Raw genomic sequence first — 20,446 nt, 5'->3', positions numbered from 1 at the left:
TGGGTTCCATACTGATTTTCCTTAAGAAGAAATGTCGTAGACATGTCATTCCTCTACTCTTTTTCAGTAGTTCCCTTTTGTCCATTAAGTAAAATTAAAGCTTCTGTTCTTGGCATTCCCTCCATAGTTTGCCACCAGCTTTATCTCATAAGGCTATCTTCCAAATTCTCTGCTTCAGCCAAACCAAACTATTCTGCCCCAGTTCTTTCCACCTAGACTGTTCTTCTTCTGTATGCCTGCTGAAATTTTATCCATTCTTTAAAGCCCAATTCAATTACCATCATATGAAGTCTTTCATTATATTTTTTGGTGATGATGTTCTCCCTTGAATCAATGAAACACATTTTTGATACTTCTCTAATGAACTTATGTAATATTTCATATTATAGCTGTATCTGATTTTGTTTCCCACTTCTGCAAAAATATAATCTCACATAAAGATAACCTTATGTTGTGGAAGTGAGCCTGAGTGGCCAGATCACAATATTTCTACAGTTTAATAGTCTCCAGAGCTCGCTGTGACCAAAAAACCCCATTGATCCTCATCCACCTACTGATGAGCCTTTCTGAATTTGAAAGGACTTGTGGGAGTTTGTTTCACTTGGTATAGCCTCTGAGAACACAAGGTCATCTCAGTGGTGAGACTTTAAAGTAGTCATTAGTGGAGGACTTAACTTGCAGTACAAGCTTAGTAAATATTAAATTAGTGGATTTATACTATAAGGAATATATACTCAATGTCTAAGGTTTCCTCTGACTCTCAGATACTTTCAACTCTTATCAGATCTAGGTGAGAGAGATTCTTTTTCCACTTTTGTCCTTCTTCGTTCTCATTCTCACTCTTATTCCTTATAGACTATCATTTTTTTCAATCTGGCTTATTAGAAAGGGAAAGGGAACGTATCTGAGGTGCTGCTTTCTCTAGAAGCAGGGTCAGATCTGCTGGGTTCTGGCTCTTCTCAGAGGTTAGTCTATTTATTGGATGGAGTGATTTCTGCCTCAGATGAGAAGCTTCTCTGTATGGATCCACTGTCTCTAGGAGATGACTTTATTGTCTTTGAAGGGAAAGAAGAATGCCTCTGATGATAACAATGAGGCTTGAAATGGAAAAAGCCTGGAACCTGCTGTTAACAGACCTGGCTTTGATTCTTGGCTCTACCAATGTCCTCAGCAGCTCCAAATACGATTTTATATTATATTAACTGGAAATCTTACTGCTATATTGTTTATAGATAAAATGTACTTGTAAGTTAACATTGTTTTCCAAAGATGCCCTGGTAAAAATGTGGAAAATAATTTGTTCTTAACTTGATTCTTGATCAACATTTTCAAGCAGAATTTATCTTTGTAATTATATCATTCTATAATAAGGAGGACTATAGCCTGGTAACGAAAGTAGTTGACAGATGAGTCATCAGGCAGGTTACTTAGACATTCAGGGCACCAAACTTCTCTTGAGATGTGAGCTGCAGATAAGCGACTGTTGGTCACCAGTGAAGGGAGTTCACACACTAAGAGTTCTCCACATAACGACATCACAGATGCAGACCATAAAGATTAGACTGGTATTAGGGTCACATCCAAAATTTATGTCAATTTATAATAAAATACCATGTTAATACAAGAAACCTTAATACTATCAGATTTTTTTTTACCGTGACTTACTGTGAAATAGAAAAAGTACTGACATGTAATCAATTATCTTAGGATTTTCATTAATCAAGTCATACATGATCTAATAAAGTGGAAATATTAGAATTAATTTTTATCAAACATTTTAATTAAATTTGTGTGATGTTTTGTTATTGATACCTGTCTTTTCTTCTCCTCCTCCTTTTTCTGTAGTATGAAGGATGAAGAGGAGCAGATGTGCCCCATTTGTTTGTTAGGAATGCTTGATGAAGAGAGCCTTACAGTATGTGAAGATGGCTGTAGGAACAAGTTGCACCACCACTGCATGTCAATTTGTATGTTGCTGTTTTATTCATGCTCATCATAAATGTAATTAAATTATTCCATGATCTATCCCAACTAATTTAGATTTTAACCAGATTCAACCCTGTCTGAGTGTGTGTTCTAGTTAATCTAGTCTGTAGAAAAGGCTTAAACTTGAGCTGCTTTGGGTGCTTGACACTAATCTGAATTTCTTGAATTTTGCAAATGAGCAAAGTAAAAAGCTGGTTAATATAACTAACAAAATAACATTTAAGAACAGCACTAGCATCAGAGTAGTTTATTCTCGTCATTTTCTTGCTTTGTTAGAACCGAGCCTTTTAAAATGGGAAAGGAAAGGCCCCTGTCCTTGTTCCCCTCAGTGAGTCAGGGAGCTCCCTCACATCACTTCTTGTGATCCCCTCAATAATAAATTTTATGTCTGGTAGACTGCATGAGATATGGCCCCTATATGCTTTTTTTTTAATTTAACTTTTCACAATCTCTTTATTTAGAGAATATTCTTTGGATAAGTTTTATTTTTATTTTTCAGGGGCAGAAGAATGTAGAAGAAATAGAGAGCCTCTGATATGCCCTCTTTGTAGGTCCAAGTGGAGGTCCCATGATTTCTACAGGTCAGATTCTAATGAGTGGCTTCTGAGTATTATTCAAAGATATAAATATTTTTAAAACTAAACCTGTTTGTTTTTTTTTGCAAACACTATTAAAATTTCAATTTTAGCCATGAATTGCCAAGTCCTGTGGATTCCCCTTCTGTTCTCCGAGCTGCCCAGCAACAAACTGTACAGCAGCAGCCTTCTGTTGGTTCACAAAGAAGAAACCAGGATAATAACTTTAACCTTACTCATTATGGAGTTCAGCAGATCCCGCCTGCCTATAAAGAGTTAGCTGAGCCATGGATTCAGGTAATTATTCTCTTATTATGAAGTTTTCTATTCAGTTTGATTCAGTAAACATTTATTAAATACCTGTTATGTGCAAGGTGGAAGTGATAGAAAAAGGAACAACAACAGCCTCTGTCTTCAGGGAGCTTACACTCTACCAGGACTTCTGTGGAGTTTGGATTCAGTCAGAGGGCTGCGCCTGAGGGCTAGACGGCCACCTGTGTCCTTGAGGCTGCAGGCTCCCCACCCTGTACTAGGAATTCACATTTTTTTTATTGTTACTAATCAGGGCAATAGTTGTTTCTGAGACTTTTCATTTGAGATCTCACACATGTACATGTACATGCCACACGTTATTGTTCGACTTAAATTGTGCCTACCAGAATAAACGTCATCTAATTGAAAATTGGTTTTGGTATCATTGCTAATTACTCATGTAACTAGCTAGAGAACAATGTGTTCTTATCAAAGAACTAGAGAGGCCCCCAAAGTTTATCTTGTCTAATTCCTTATACCTAGATAAGCCTTTTTTTTAATGTCTTTCTCAGAAAATAAAAGAACTATTCAACTTCCCTTGATAACTTACTGAGGTGTTTGACATTACAGTCTAGAGTTTTTCTTAAGTTTGAGCTTATAGAATCACCAGATGTGAGTGTTAGGAGTGTCACCTAGCTCAATCTTTACCCAAAAAGGAATCCCTGAAGTTTTTATATAACCTCTGCTTGAAGACCCTTCATTGAGAGTAAACCTACTACCTTCAGAGGCACACACTTTTAGATAAATCTAATTTTGGGGAATTTTGCCTAATTTTCTCTATTTGCAACTTCCACTGATCATACCTGGTTCTGCTTTCTTGGCCAAACATAATAAGTTTAATTCTTCTCCCAGAGGATTGTCTCTCCTTCAAACACTTGAACATTGTTAAGTGTTTTAGGTGCTTAGCTTTTCATAAATTAAAGGCCTCCACTTTCAGTGACATTTTCCCCCTACTTCTCTTCTTTAGCATGTTAAAGAAAAATGATTGAATTATAAAAAGTTTTAACTCCTTTCTTGTCTTGACTTTTCCTAATCTTGTTCTGAGATAATTGTGCTATTCTGCTCATTTTTATACTATTAGTTTTATGAGAAAATGTGGGTTTCTTAGTTCTTAAAAGGAGTATGAGACAGAAATTTTTATGTATACATATCCTTATGTTACTAAAATATTAATGTCCCCTATGACTACTTTGGGATATGTATTATTTAAGATGATACCTAACTCTTAAGTAGGAATTATTGTAAATGAGTAGAAATGCCTACAGATAGGTAATTGGGGGGTAGCATTTAAATTTTCATGGTGTACTTGATAATATAATAGATAGTAATACTTAACTAAAGGGCCTTTTGTTCATATTTTTCATAATAAAATTGAATTCTGTGTGTGTGTGTGTGTGTTTATTTTTTAAATTTTATGTAGGTATTTGGAATGGAGCTAGTGGGCTGCTTATTTTCTCGAAACTGGAATATAAGAGAGATGGCTCTCAGACGTCTTTCCCATGATGTTAGTGGTGCTCTGCTGTTGGCTAATGGGGAAAGCACTGGAAATTCTGGGAACAACAATGGAAATAGCCCAAGTGCTGGAGCAGCAAGTGGGTCATCTCAGACTGGGGTCTCAGGAGACGTTGTTGTGGAAGCTTGCTGCAGTGTTCTATCCATGGTTTGTGCTGACCCTGTCTACAAAGTATATGTTGCTGCTTTAGTGAGTACTTTTATTCCTTATCACTTCCTATGCTTATTACATACATTTTATGTATATTGTTTTAATAGTGCTACTATTTGGAATTGCAGTTTTGATGTTTAACAGAATAAGTTACCAGTATGCTACTAAGATAATTCAAGTGTGTACATATTTTAATAATGTGTCTGCATATCAATGATGAGGCAAGTGAAATAATTTTTAGAATCAACATTTTGGCACCATATGAAGTCAGGAACAATTTCCTGAAAGCCTAAGTCATTTTTTGGGTATTTATACTTCAGCAGCAGTTTCAGTGAACACTTACTAAGCACTTGGGTGGCATGCTGTGCTGGGTACTGGGGGAAATCATCAGCTTTACTCATATATGTATTGTACTTTCCTCAAAATATATATAAGAAGGATTAAATAAAATATATATTCTGCCCTTTGGAAGGAATCTTAGAGATTGTCCAGTCCAACACTCTATTTTTAAAAATAAAAAAAACTCAGGGCTAAAGACTCAACTTGTCCAGGATTACACAAAAATTAAATATCTAAGGTGAGGTTTGAAATCAGGTCTTCTGACTCCCTGTCTAACATTTGGTTAGCATCCCCACACCACTTCAGAAGGCTTTCAGTCTGAAGTGGTAGAAAGGGTGGTACACAGATACTTGAGAGAATTACAAAATGCTATCGTGGAATTGAGGGGAGAAAGTATCTTGAAATTAGGGAACACTTAATGGAAAAGATGACCATTGGACTAGGCCTTAAAGCACAAGTAGTATTTTTAATGGGGGGGGGGGGGGAGGGACATTCCAGGTATTAAAAATAATATGACTAAAAGCTTAGAGGCAGGACAGTATAGAATGCATTTTGGAGAGAGTAAGCTGACCATTGTGTCTGGAATTTTAGTACAAGTGGAGAAAAACAGTGTCAGAAATGGAAAAAGTCAGGGTGTTGCCAAATGATGGGTGCCATATCTCTTAGTGAGATAGGTAGTGTGGTATTATCCACATTTTACAAATGGGAAAACTGAGATTGTGTCTTGCTCAACATTATGGAAGTAGAAAGTACTACATTTAGAGCTCAGAATGAAAGCTAGAACTGTTATTAATTGGTTAAATTGACATTTACCAAATCTCAAGTTGAAGAGAGTTGAGAGCAAGAATTTATTTGCAAATTTAGTTATTACAGACAGAAGTAGAAGTATGTGGTTGGCACGTATCACTGGAGCAGATGTTAGAGGCCATCTCTGTTTGGTTTTTATTTGGACCATCACATTTAAGAATTATTTATAGATTGTTTCACAGTGTTTTCTCTTTGGATAGTAATCTGTTTCAGATTTTCTTACTGGATTTTAGAGAATTAAAGTTGACTTTATAGAGACAGTTGAACTGACTTTCCATTTGTTTTTCTTCTTTCTCCTAGAAAACATTAAGAGCCATGTTGGTGTATACTCCTTGCCATAGTTTGGCAGAAAGAATCAAACTTCAGAAACTTCTGAGGCCAGTTGTAGAAACCATATTAGTCAAATGTGCAGATGCCAATAGGTATGGTCACAAGGTTTTTTAATGAATTTCTCATATCTTCCCATCACAGACACATAATAGACACTTAGGTGTTTGTCAAATGAATGAATCTTTGAATATTGAGTTTTTTAATTTAAAAAAATCTTGAAATAAAATATCACCAGATTAATGCTGGTGATCTGGAGAAATTATTTCATTCACATAAAATTCTATTTCTGTCCATCTCATTTTGCAAACATTTTTAAAAATACATCACAGAAATCACATTTCTAGTCTAAATAGGTAATGATGAAACATTAATTTCTTTAATGTACATATGGACTCCTTATTTTTCTCTTTCCCAAATTAGTTAAGTAAAAAGATTTTTTTTAACTAGGGAAGGAAAGCCCATGTCATCCATTTCCTCACACTCTTAGATTGTATATTGTGTGTTTTATTTATTCCAGTGGGTGGTTTGGAAATTAGGTGGATTTTGTTTAGGTTGTTGGGAAGCTTGACCTGGAAGGGACTTCAGAGGCCACCTAGTCCAATTTCCTCATTCTGTAGATGAGGAAACTGAGGCCCAGGGAGATTTCATGACTTGCCTGTGATCTCACAGGCAACAGGATCCTTCAGAAGCAGGATTTGAGCAAAGGTCCTGATGCCAGAGTCAGCAGTAGACAATGTCAGTGAAGTACCTGCTGCAAGGAAAAGTAGAGGAATTCAAAGAAAGTTGTTGTATGGCCACAGGGTAAAAAAAAAAAGCCCAACTAAAGTCTTTCCTCCCAGTATCCTCCACCCCTGTGGCAGATAAAACCTAGTAAAACTGCTTCAATTTTGATGCTCTTTTTTTTTTTTGGAGGGGCAGTTGGGGTTAAGTGACTTGCCCAAGGTCACACAGCTAGTTTTTGTGTTAAGTGTCTGAGGTCGGGCTTGAACTCAGGTCCTCCTGATTCCAGGGCCGGTGCTCTATTCACTGTGCCACCTAGCCGCCCCTGTTGATACTCTTTTGAAAATTCCTCATAGACCTCATAGAAATTGGGTGATCAGAAAAAGCAATAATGCATGTGATTATTCCTCATAATCAGATTTTAAAAAAATGCTTTGTGACCTAAGGATATCACTTTTCATTAGAAATCTTTGTCATGAGATTTTATTGGAAATGACAGCCATCTACACAGCCACAAATCTATAGAATTTTTATGAAGAGCCCAAAACACATTATCATTATCTCTCCTACAGAAAGGATTGCTGGTTACCAGGGTCCAAATTAGTCTCTTAGCAGAGAGCAATGGGCTTTTCTTCTGTCCAGAGGGGAGTTCATTTTGGATCTTTTGCTAAGACAAAAGCAATGTTCCAGAGTTCAAGTGCTTTGAACTCCCTTTTGATATCCTGGTAGATCCCATTTGGCAGAATAAAAGAGATTCCAGGTGAGACCAGTTCGCCCTGTTAAATAGAACTGGTGCAAGTATCATGATCCCCATTTTGTAGATGAAGAAACTGAATCACAATTTTCATAGGCCCAGCACAAGACTAGTAAGTGGCTGAGCCAGGATCAGAATACTTCTACCCTGGTATTCAGTAGAAACCTGTTTTCTGTAATGACAACTCCAGACTTTTGAATGATAATTTTTCTGTTGACTTAAATGTATGAAAGAAAGAACAGTAAAATGTTAGGTTGTGAGTACATCAGATTACATTATTAGATGTGTTTTTTAATTGAGGAAATTTATTTGAGTTGAATTCTCCATCTATACTGTGGGGCATTTTGTTTGTGATAATTTTACTATGACTTTAGTTATAGAAACTAAATGTGCAACCAACATTTTTCTTTTCATTTTCCCTAAACATTTTAAAATTTTCATTACTTTACCTAGTATTGACATGGTTTTCTCTTCTTTTTTTAGCCGCACAAGTCAGCTTTCGGTTTCAACGCTGTTGGAGTTGTGCAAGGGCCAAGCAGGAGAACTGGCTGTTGGCAGAGAGATACTTAAATCAGGTATAGCCTCAGACTTCAGATTAATTCCATATATTTTATTTTGTTCATTAATTCACTCATGGTGCCATTTTAATAGTGTACCAGTTTAATCTATCAAAATAGGAGAGTGGGCTCTGATGGCCATTTGGGGAAATATTTTATTCATCCAGTAAGTGGGGTGATATTAATTGGAAATCTGAGTTAGTCTTTAAAAAAATTGCTAAAACCAGTATTTAGTCAACATATTTTATGTGTATATAATATTCTAGCTAGCTTTTGATGTAGATTTTAATAACATTGTTTTCTATTCCTCTTGTTTATAGGATCCATTGGTATTGGTGGTATTGATTATGTTTTAAACTGTATTCTTGGAAACCAAGCAGAATCAAGTAACTGGCAAGCACTGTTGGGACGCCTTTGTCTTATAGACAGAATGTTGTTGGAGTTTCCGGCAGAATTTTATCCCCATATTGTCAGTGGAGAAGTTTTACAAGCTGATACTGTAGTAGACAGGTACTCTGTTTAGAAATGTCATTACTTTTCTCCCTTAAAAATGAATGTTTTAGGCTTGTCCAAATGAGGTTCAAGAGATATGTGTAGGTATGGCACAGACAAGCTGGTATGTTTTTAAAATGCAGCCCCTTTGTGATTTGAGGTATTTTTCAAAGTGAAAAAAAATCCACTGAAACAGAGTTTTCATACTTCTACAGTTAGAGTTTGTATTTCTAAATACTCATATATAAATTTCAAGTATGATTTTTTTTTTTTAGGTATAAGAAACTGCTGTCCCTCTTGAACTTTGCTTTGCAATTCATTGATAATTCCCACTCGATGGTTGGTAAGCTGTCCCGAAGAGTATTTTTGAGTGCTGCAAGAATGGTTGCCAGAGTACCCCATGTGTTTTTAAAACTGTTGAAAATGTTGAGTGTTACAAGCTCTACTCATTACACAAGGATGCATCGTCGTTTGATGGCCATCGCAAATGAGATGGAAATTGCTGAAGCCATCCAGCTGGGCATAGAAGACTGTTTGGATTGCAGGCAGGATGACTTTTTGCAGCCATCTGCCCCAGATCACTCCCCAGAAACAATAGAAAACAATTCTCCTGAACACACAGTCCAGTTAGAGAAAACTGGAAAATCTTTGTGTGATACAAAATCATGTGCCAGTTCTGAAGATATTTCTGATACATTGGCTGGCATTTCTGTAGGACTTCCTAGTTCAGTAACAATGGAGCAACCAAAGCCAGCCCTTCAGACAAAAGGTAGACCCCATAGTCAGTGTTTGAACTCTTCTGCATCCAGTCATTCCCAGTTATTGTTCCCAACTTTGCCCTCCCCTCCTTCTTCTACCCCATCTGTACCAGCTGGCTCTGTAACAGATGTCTCTAAACACAAAACTCAGGGATTCATTCCCTGCAAAGTACCCACAGCTTCTCCACAAATGCAACGAAAATTTTCTCTACAGATTCTTAGAAACTGTTCTGAATTCAAAGAACCAGATAACCTTTCTCCAGTTTTTACACAGGCAAGGCCTATGCCTTCCAGTCACATACACAGGCCAAAGCCATCTCGACCCACTCCAGGAGATATGAACAAGCAGGAAGAAATATCAAAAAATAGTATGACACTTGATCTGAACAATATCGCACAATGTGATGGCAGCATTGGCAGCAGCGGCGCTATCATCCCAAGTGATGAGACAGTATTCACACCAGTAGATGAGAAGTGCCGATTAGATGTCAATACAGAACTCAACTCCAGTATTGAGGACCTGCTTGAAGCTATGCCTACTAGTGATACAACAGTAACTTTTAAGTCAGAAGTTGCAGTCCTTTCTCCTGAAAGGGCTGAGAATGATGACACTTACAAAGATGATGTAAATCATAATCAGAAGTGCAAAGAAAAAATGGAAGCGGAAGAAGAGGAAGCATTATCCATCGCCATGGCGATGTCTGCATCACAGGATGCCCTGCCAGTAGTTCCTCAACTACAAGTTGAAAATGGAGAAGATGTAATCATTATTCAGCAAGATGTGAGTATCTTTAGGAAAGAGTTCAGGGATGATTGGGTTTGATCACATCTAAAGTTTGAAAAACCTATTTTTACCAGTTAACAATTATTACTAACATAGAAATATAACTGAGAAAATTCCATTTGACCCAAGAGGTATGTTTTGAAGGTAATATTTGACATTAATGATCCCATACCATTTGAGTGTATTAAATCCTGGATTAAAAGCTTATAGATGAATTAGAGACTTAATAGGCAATGCCATCATATCAACATTTAGTGTTGAACACTAAAATTTTCATTTTCAGACACCAGAGACTCTGCCAGGACATACCAAAGCAAAGCACCATTATAGAGAAGATGCTGAGTGGCTCAAAGGTCAGCAGATAGGCCTTGGAGCATTTTCTTCTTGTTATCAAGCTCAAGATGTAGGAACTGGAACTTTAATGGCTGTGAAACAGGTAAATACCAATGAACAAATAATGAAAGAAGATTAGAACAGAGAACAAGGAATCCATTCTGTTTGAATGTTCTTTGATTTTGCTCTTTTAAACTACAGAAGTAGGTGCTGTGATATAAAGAAAAGATATCAATAAGAATAAGTTTAAATTTAGATAACAGCCAGCTATCTGAAAAATATTATCCCATTATTCCTAATATGCGAGAGGGTTTTTTAAAATAATCTAAGCCTATCAGAATGTAGTTCATATTAATCTATATGATAACATACTATATAACAAATAATTTATGTTACCTACAAGTAGTAAAATGACATAATAAAGCACTGAGTATAGGTAATTCTTTAACTATTGTTTTGATTAATATATTTCCATTAATAATAGTCATTTGTATAACTTAACCTTTACTTTTTGGATTGGCGTAGAAGCCAAGTGATTAATAGGACTTCATTTTCATATCATATTAGATTTTTGTAATGGATAAAAGCAAGGTAGCAATACTAAAGTTGGAATATCTAATATTGGTTTTCATAACCACAGACAAACTTCTTTGCTATTCTGTTGTCCGTGCATACTTCGTGTAAAATCTTATATTGTAACTTTGTTCTGATTTTCTCTGACTCTGTAGTCTTCACTTTGTTATTACTATCTTAGCTGCTTCCAAATCTAGATTCTTATTGCTCACAATCCCAGAAGAAGGCGTCTGTTTAATTTGGTTTGTGCAGCATAAAGACCATTTTCATTTAATATACATTTATTAAGTACTGAGCATGTAGAGGGTGTGTGTGAGTGATGCTGTTTGCTGATGTAAATTCGTTCAGATTTTATTTTTAAATATTTTCAATAAGAAGAAAATGGGAGTACTTCAGAATTTTTCGTGAACTAGATGTTGTGTTTTAAACAGGTGACGTATGTCAGGAATACATCTTCTGAGCAAGAGGAGGTAGTTGAAGCCCTGAGAGAAGAGATCAGGATGATGAGCCACCTGAACCACCCCAATATCATCCGAATGTTGGGTGCTACGTGTGAAAAGAGCAATTATAATCTTTTCATAGAGTGGATGGCAGGTAAGATAACCCTGATGTTCCTGTTAGAACCATGTTAGTTACCTGGAGTTTAGTTTTAGTAAATATTTAAAATTCATTAGGTTTTTTTCAAATGTTACTTTTTCCTATAAATTTGGATAGCAAATGGTGGTTATTAAAATCTTAATGTTTTATACATATCTATCATTGAAGAGTGGAGGCAACACTGAATTCTGAGAGGTTAAGCCAGTGCAGCAGCTTCAGCCCTATGGATTTCAGTGTGATTCCTGTCCCCAGAAACTGTTTGCCAAGGACTCACCTCTCAAAGTCAGAGAGGCTTGTTATCAGTAGACTGGCCACTTGGTGATAAATTCTTTAGTCATAACATTTTCTACAACAAAAAAATATACAAGATGGCCCTAAGTTCTCTGTGGTCTCTTTCTACTTCTGCAGTAATGGTGTTGGAGTAGCACAAAAGGTGCGAAGGATCATAGTCTTAAGTCCATCTCTAAACCTTTGCTTCACTGTTGATACCCTGAATGTGAAATTGTTGTCTATTGACTGCACATGACGGCATATATGACCCCTCCAATTTTCTCATCTGTAAAGTGTTGCACTACTTAAAGTGAGATGATGGCTATAAAGCACTGCCAAACCTTAAAGCCCCAGATGGAATGCGAGCTGCTGTTATTGTCAGCCACAGCTATAAAATGCCGGGTCTGGATTCAGTCTGTGCAGTCCTCCTATCTCTGATCTTGTGAGCCACTGAATAGCATTATATAGTAATTATAACAAAACCCGGAATCATTAAGAAAGGATTAAATAATCAATGGGGTCTGTTTTTAGAAAGCAAGGAAATAAGGCACTAAGTTTCCATCTAAAATGGTTGGAAGTAATGTCTGTATATTGTTTAAACGATTAAGATTTAGCCATTTGGGAAACTTAGTAGCAGGGTGAAATTTTACAGCGTCTACTTAATTGATTCTGATATGAGAAGACAGCAGTGCTTTATATTTTCATCCATTTTCGTTTCTGACAAAGAATATGAACTTGATGTCTTAAATGTTAATATGTATTAAAATATTAATTGCTTAGATAGCTGACATATATTACAGAGTTTTAGTTCTGTGTGAGATTTATAATGGTTATGACTAGATACATTTGTCTTACAGGAGGATCTGTGGCTCATTTGCTGAGTAAATATGGAGCCTTCAAGGAATCAGTAGTTATTAACTACACAGAGCAATTGCTTCGTGGTCTTTCTTACCTCCATGAGAATCAGATAATTCACAGAGATGTCAAAGGTAGGATTTATTTAATTTTTTTAGATATATCTGGTGGCAGTTAAAAGACTTTAAAGTGCAAATAAATGCATTTTTTTTAATAAATCTCACTAATATTGACTTATTAACTGAAATTGTGGGAATATGTTTCTAGAAGTTCTTTTTGTCTTTTTTTTTTTTAAAGCAATCAGTGTTAAGTAACTTGCTCAAGGTTACACGGCCAGTTATTTCTGGGTGTGGTGCTAAGTAGCAGAGCCCAGATTCAATCCCAGGTCATCCCAACTCTGGGGCTCTTACTCGCTGTGCTACCTGGACGCCCCTGGAATTTCTTTTCAAAGCCAATATTACCATGCCCATTTAGAATTATTTGTTAGGTAATGCTAAATATTCTTAAAATAAGTCTGATTAAATCATCTTCCATTGAATTCATTTTAATCATTTTAACTTTTATTGTTTTGAAATACTACTGCAAGTATTTCATGCATAAAGTACATTAGTGCAGAGATTTTTAAAAACCAAATAATATCTTTGGGTCATTTTAGATTCTATTGTTGTTATAGCATAGGTCATATCATGCATTTTGATTTGAAATTCTCAAGTTAAACTGGATAAAATGAACTTCAGTAGAGCCTTTCTTTTGGCTGATCACAAATCTGGACTTCTGGAAGGAAGTTTTATTGAAACTCTAAGTGTGAATTCTAAGCAGGGTTTTCCTTTTATGTTTCCTCGAGTATTTATGCTTTTTTCCTAGTCTGTCATTCTGCTTGGTTCTCTAGAATATAGATTTAACATTAGAACAGACTTGAAAGATCATCTCATCCAACCCTGTCATTTTTTTTTTTTGGAGGGGGAAAGACAGGGCAATTGGTGTTAAGTGACTTGCCCGAGGTCACCGACTAGTAAGTGTTAAGTGTCTGAGGCCAGATTTGAACTCAGGGCCTCCTGACTTTTCAGGGCTGGTGCTCTATTCACTGTGCCATCTAAGCCACCCCCAACTCTGTGATTTTTAAAGAAGAGAAAACTGAAACCTAGGGGAGAAGTGGTAAAGTGATTTTCCCAAGGCCACACAAACAGTATGAGAGCCAGGATCTGAACTCAGGTCTGTTTGACTCCAAATCCAGTATTCTTTCTACTGTACTACAGCTGTTATTCCTCCTCTTTTTGCAGATGAGGACTGAAGTCTTTATTTGAAATAAACTGTGAGAGTGGAGTAGATCTCACTGTGTCTTCTGTCAGTCATACCCAGAAATGCCTGTGATAATCTGAGAGCCTCATTTTGGTTTTTGGATCTTTGTGTGTTTTTGCTTTTAGCAGAGAGTCACTTGTAATTTTTGCTTTGCCATTGACAGGTGCCAATTTGCTAATTGATAGCACAGGTCAGAGATTGAGAATTGCTGACTTCGGAGCTGCAGCTAGATTGGCATCGAAAGGAACAGGCGCTGGAGAATTTCAGGGACAGTTGTTGGGAACAATTGCATTTATGGCACCTGAGGTAGGAGGTGGTATCTAATTTGGTGTTTCTGTATAACGAGAAGCCACAAATCCATCTCATAGGCATGTAACGTATGTCTTTGTTAGTCAAAGAACAAGACCTGCCTTAAAATAACAGTCCTCTGCATTCATGGAACTCTTAAATCTTAGCCTTTCCCCCTTCTTATCCCTGACTTCATGTATTCATATAAAGAAATTATGGGTAACAGGCTTTGTAAATCTAAAGTACTATAAAATGTTAGTTATTTATGGTTCTTATATTGTAGGAAAGTTAGAGTGAATTGATTTCTCTAGTGAGAACAGCAGGAGGTGACTTGCTGCATAAGAGAAGCAGATCTACAGTAGAAGCAGAGGCCATTAGGGAGCTTTTCAGAGCTTAGGTTGTCCTGTCTTCTTAAATGCACTGAAATGTTCATGCTACCCATTAAGTTTTCTAGCTAAAGCATGCCATTGTGGGGGTCAAAGTCTCCAAGTAAAAAATTAAACTTTTTTAGGTTGCAAGGATCCTCAGATTATCTTGTTCAAGCCCCTTCTTTTGCTAGGGCACAGAGAAGTAGAGAGATGGTCACAAAGGTTTCAAACCCAGGTCTTCTGAATGTAAAAGCATGCTCTTTCTACTGTACTTTATAGCATAGGGACTAGTACCATTACCAGTCATTCCTCTTGATTCTTAGGTTAGGAACAAGAATATTCAACAATGGCTTGATCTTACATTTTCTGGTAACTTTTTGTTTTGTTTTTGGCATTTTAGGTACTAAGAGGTCAGCAATATGGTAGGAGTTGTGATGTATGGAGTGTTGGCTGTGCTATTATAGAAATGACTTGTGCTAAACCACCTTGGAATGCAGAAAAACACTCTAATCATCTAGCTTTGATATTTAAGGTAAATATAAAAGACAGTTGGCATTGTTTCATATATTCTTGCTATACTACATGTGTGTGATCTCCTAAGAAGAATATTCTTTTGAATTGGAGCTGTATTTCATTCTGCATACTAATGTTGGTAGGTACTCAGTTAAAATTTCATAAGTGACTCTAGAGAAAATGTAAAATACTAAAATTTTCTTTTACTTTACCTTTTATGGGCTTAGATTTTGAAAGTCTACTTGCCAAAACTGACAAGAAATAAATTTTCAGAGGTTTCCCCTTAAAGGTCCCTTCCTTTTTGAGTTCCCATCATACCTTCTCTCTTCCTTCATCTTTCTACTCCTTCCTGAATAACCTCTGCCTGTACTCCAATCTGCCCCTTCTTTTCTCCTCCAGCATCTTGTTCTCAGAACTCCTATCTGTCATGGATCTTCAGTCATTACCTCTCCCCTGGCTCCTTCCAATATGCCTACAGAAGTGTTCCAATCTCCCCAGTCCTTAAAAAAAAAAAACAACTTCATTTGATTTTTCAAGCATATCCAGACTGAGGTTACATCTCTAAAGTATCTGGCCACGAGGCCTCAACCATCTCACCACCTTGTCTCTCTTCAATCCCTTGCAGTCTGGCTGCTGCCTCAGCTGCCCAACTAGAATTGTTTCCTGGGGGGCAGCTAGATGGCACAGTGAATAGAGCACCAGCCCTGGAGTCAGGAGGACCTGAGTTCAAATCCAGCCTCAGACACTTGACACATGAGCGTGTGACCTTGGGCAAGTCACTTAACCCCAATTGCCTTGCCTTCCCCCTTCAAAAAAAACCCAACACATTAAAATTGCTTCCTGAGGTCTTCCAGGATATCTTAATTGCCATATCCCATAATCTTTTATCATTTCTCATTCTCCTTGGCTTTTCAGCAGCATTTGACAGTATTGACCTCTCCCTCTTTCTTTATTCTCTATCTTCTTTGCTCCAGAAATTCCACACACTCATTTGGTTCACTTTTCTTAATGTTTTTTTTTTTCCCTGACTTTGTTTGACTCTTCTAATTCTTAGGGATACAGGCTTACCTTACATTAGTAAAAATTGCGAAAGAGATGGCCACAAATAAATTGCAAATCAGCATGTCTTTTGTAATTTTGAGTAGATATCTATGAAATATAGTCTGTAGGTAGAATTTACAAAAATGTAATGATACTGGAACAGACCTGGCAGTTCACAGAACCTCTGGTTACTAAGTACTGTGATGTTTCTTTAAAAAGGAGAAATTGACAAGAAAATAAACTTTTTCAGAATTAAGACTGGGTCATTTGAGATTCAGCTTTTTTTTTTTTTTTGAGATTCAGTTTTAATTCCAGTAACTCAGATTTAAACTGAAGTCAGTTAAGTTCTTCTTAATAGTTTTTCTTAACTCTTTGAATTAGGATTTTTGATATTTTTAATTGTATCCATTTAATATCTACTTCAAAATATTAAATAAAGCAATAAGGTAGTAGTTGTGACATGCTAGGTTGATCATGTTAGTATTTTCCATTCTAATGTAAATCCAAAAGAGATCTGTTTAAAGACAACAAAGTGTGAAGAAAAAACAATGAAGAAGGTAAACTGTATCTGATAAGTAAATGAGAGAGAAGCAGAAACAACTAAATAGTTTCTCCAAATTTTTAATACATGTCTATGTCTGAGCAACTGCAAAATAAAATTTGGAAGCTATTGTATTTCTATCCTTGATAGTCTCAACCTGATAGAATATCATTGGATTGGAAAGGGGCTTCAGCTGATTTGTAAAACACAAGGGTGGTGACCTGCTGAGTGTTCCTTCCACCCACAATCGTCTTCTAACTTTCTGTCCTAAGCAAGTATCCTTTCATGTAGGATCCCTGACAATTCCTATAACCTCTGCTTGAATTCGTGTAGCTTTCACGTGTATTGATGTCATTCAATAATGAATACCTCTCTCTAGATATCAGAAGATAGAATGGTGATGACCTCTAAAAATGTGGTGTTCCTTTTTCAGATTGCTAGTGCAACTACTGCCCCTTCAATACCCGCACATCTATCTCCTGGCTTACGGGATGTGACTCTTCGCTGTTTAGAACTTCAACCTCAGGACAGACCTCCTTCAAGAGAGCTACTGAAGCATCCAGTCTTCCGTACTACCTGGTAGCCAGTTATATAAAATGATTTTTTTTAAACTGATACTAAATAGAGAGAAGAAAAAACTCTGGACAGTGCTTTTGAGCACAATTACGTGAATCATTCTGCTGGCCTTTCATCCACCAAACAACAATAAACTGAGGCCAGTGGAGGACCCTTACCGAAGTATGTGATTGACAAATCAAGATCTTTACCTAAGCTCAGTATGCAAAATTCCACAACTTGTGCAGAAACTGTAAACTGTGCCTTTCAAAGAACTGGCCCTAGGTGAACAGGAAAGCAATTAAATCTGCATATAACTAGTAGCAGATGCATAATTTTATTTTTTTGGAGCACTTTTTCAGCAATATTAGCAGCTGAGGGGCTCAGGTTCTATTTTAATATTGCAATTACTCTTCCATTTCACATTGTGATCATGAGCAGGGGATTCTGCAATTCCGTTCAGGTTTTTTGTTTTGCTTTGGTCACTGGCTATAAAGAAAATCACTATCTTCCTCTTTTAGACCTGAGTAGGCACTACTTGAGTAGTGTTTTTTTTTTTTAAAGAAAACAAAAACTTTTTTTTAAAGAATTGATGCTTCCTTTGTGAACCCACGATTAGCCTTCATTTTTTTAAGTGGGCAATTGTGGGTCATTGTGCATTTTTACTGTTGGCCCATTCATTTCGTTTTAATTTGGTTTTTCTTTTTTTAAGAGTTATGGTTCCATATTTTCATTTTGTTTCTATTTTTGTTTAACATTCAGGGACAGGTGATCTTTTCAAACCACAAAATAATAATAAAACTTTAGAATCAATTAAAATTTTGTAAAACAGATCTCATTGAATATCTTGCTATTGGGTTTTCTTTTTAAATTGGAATATAATGCTACTTCATTCATTGAGTCAATGATCTAGGTTTTGCTAGTGCAGGTTATGTTAAAAAAATGAAAATCAACTCTTTCACTTGTTTTATGATCAAGATCCAGGTTACCTACTATTTGTTGAGCCTTTTATTTTATCAATATCCTCTGGCAAAGTGTAGAAAATTTCACACCAAATTAAGTCTTACTCTTAAGTATGATAAAAATTCATTCACTCTCAACACTGATAATAACATTTTAACTGCTGTTTTTCCTTCTGCCATACATAATTTATTCACAGTCGATCTGGCTAATGGATAATTGAATGGAAATTATACCTTATTTTCACCTTTTTCTAAATAAAGGTGTTTTTAAGAAATTTATCTTGAACTTGAAAAAATGTTCAAATATAAGAGTGAAGAATATCACTTATACTATTTCCTTGGTTTTGCACAATTTCCTAATGGTTTTAGAGGCAGGATTTTTAATCTGATGCATGTGATCCTAAAGGAACATGGCAGCTGTTCTTGGGGCTTTTATGGATGAGTCTTTTCAATCAAGTACTGATTTAGTATTTAATATCATTTTTAATGTAAATTTTAACTCTTCAAAAGTCAGTTGAATTGTCAAGAGTGAAACAGAATTGGTTATTCTCAAAGACTCAGGACAAACTAAATAAGCTACGTTAAATTGTACATTAAAAATGTACAATACTAATTGGAAGCAAAATAAGTTGCAAGTTTACAGGGATATGTACCATTTTTTCAGAAATTGTGAATGTGTATTTCTTAGGGAAGTTTTACATTCCTTTGTTTTGGAAGATTGGCGATCTTTGAAGAGTTAAAAGGAAAAAAAAACCAACAGCAGCAGTACTGAAATGTGAAATTTGGTAGCTTTGACTGTAATGTACTTGACTTTCTCTTTTTCTTTTTTGGACTACTTAGAATTTTCACAATTCTAATAAGATTGTTTCCAAGTCTCTCATGTGCAAGCTTTAAAGGATGCACTCTTGCCATTTTATATACTGGAAGATCAGTTGTCAGATCAAGATTTTCTGACAAATGTAAACTGTATAAACTGATGAACCTCAGCTAATCAGTATTACTTTGTAGATCACCATGCCTACCACATTTCAAACTCAAACTGCCTCTAGATGTCAAAATGCATTTTGTTTGAGTTTGTTTGCATTTCCCTCAGCTTGCTGGTAATTGTGGTGTTTGGTGTGTGTGTGTGAGTGTGTGTGTGTGTGTGTGTGTGTGTTTAAATGCAGATGTGATGTAATATTCTTATTTTCTTTGGATCAAAGCTGGACTGAAAATTGTATTGTGTAATTATTTTGTGTTCTTAATGTTATTTGGTACTTAAGTTGTAAATAGCGTCTACTGCTGTTTATTCCAGTTTCTACTACCTCAGGTGTCCTATAGATTTTCTTCTACCAAAGTTCACTTTCACAATGAAATTATATTTGCTATGTGACTATGATTCCTAAGACTTCCAGGGCTTAAGGGCTAACTTCTATTAGCACCTTACTGTGCAAGCAAATGTTACAAAAATCTCTGGGTTAAGAATTTGGCTTAAATGTATCCTTTTGTTATTTTAAATATATCAAGATATTTTAATTAAAAGTTTTTACCCCGTTGAACCAATTTTATAGTATTTGTACCTATTTTGGTGTTTTGTCTTTATAGTAAATAAAAGATTTTGAACAAAGGTTACTTGTTTTTAAAATAAGTTCTGTTTTATCTCAGCAGTAATGCTTCTTAAAATATTTCATACTTAGATATTAATAAATGTTACAAGACTTTGCTTGAGGCTATTCTTTTTGGCAGATGACATAGATTATATTTACTGATTCATTCATGACTTGAAAATGTCTAGTTTTTTAGTCCAAAAGATGAATTCCAAAAGTTAACAAATCTCAGTGGATATAATCATAGTAAAACCTCATAAGTCAGGATTAGAATTACAGACTCTTGAGGGCAAAGTCAAGATGACAGAGTAGAAGTAGGACCTCCACCGGGCTCCAGCTTCCACTTTCCCCAATCCATGTAAAAAGGGGACTCTAAACAAACTTTGGAGCTGCAGAACCAACAAAATGACACAGAGAAGCTAACCCTCCACTGAGGACAGCCCGGCAGGCTGGCAGCAAGCAGCCAGCACAGCACTCTGGGAGCCAAGCCCAGCCACTGGAGAGCTGAGGTTTTAGCCCCAGGGCAGGCCTGACCGGCCGCCAGCTGGAGGGACTCCAGATCACCAGCAGCTGTGACTGTTTCCAGAT

At 36.2% G+C, this 20,446-nt stretch overlaps 1 protein-coding gene across 2 annotated transcripts in view; it reads left to right on the top strand.

The window, feature by feature from the left end:
* MAP3K1 (mitogen-activated protein kinase kinase kinase 1) overlaps window positions 1-19,974 on the top strand; it is a 76,840-nt gene extending 56,866 nt beyond the window's left edge. For both annotated transcript variants that reach the window (XM_069096476.1, XM_069096481.1), the window contains exons 7-20: window positions 1,846-1,967; window positions 2,486-2,567; window positions 2,675-2,858; window positions 4,294-4,575; window positions 5,983-6,104; window positions 7,970-8,061; window positions 8,364-8,553; window positions 8,811-10,074; window positions 10,361-10,513; window positions 11,415-11,577; window positions 12,708-12,839; window positions 14,168-14,310; window positions 15,061-15,192; window positions 17,189-19,974. In XM_069096476.1, coding sequence (XP_068952577.1) covers window positions 1,846-1,967; window positions 2,486-2,567; window positions 2,675-2,858; window positions 4,294-4,575; window positions 5,983-6,104; window positions 7,970-8,061; window positions 8,364-8,553; window positions 8,811-10,074; window positions 10,361-10,513; window positions 11,415-11,577; window positions 12,708-12,839; window positions 14,168-14,310; window positions 15,061-15,192; window positions 17,189-17,338 — 3,211 coding nt within the window. In that variant the 3' untranslated portion in view covers window positions 17,339-19,974. The remainder of the gene's footprint in view (window positions 1-1,845; window positions 1,968-2,485; window positions 2,568-2,674; window positions 2,859-4,293; window positions 4,576-5,982; window positions 6,105-7,969; window positions 8,062-8,363; window positions 8,554-8,810; window positions 10,075-10,360; window positions 10,514-11,414; window positions 11,578-12,707; window positions 12,840-14,167; window positions 14,311-15,060; window positions 15,193-17,188) is intronic.
* Window positions 19,975-20,446: the final 472 nt, after the last annotated feature.

The sequence above is a fragment of the Petaurus breviceps genome, unplaced genomic scaffold (assembly GCF_028583685.1).
Source record: "Petaurus breviceps papuanus isolate PSGF00001 unplaced genomic scaffold, PetGlider_PUasm1.0 229, whole genome shotgun sequence".
NCBI classification, from domain to species: domain Eukaryota; kingdom Metazoa; phylum Chordata; class Mammalia; order Diprotodontia; family Petauridae; genus Petaurus; species Petaurus breviceps.
This window is presented reverse-complemented; position numbering and strand designations above follow the sequence as displayed.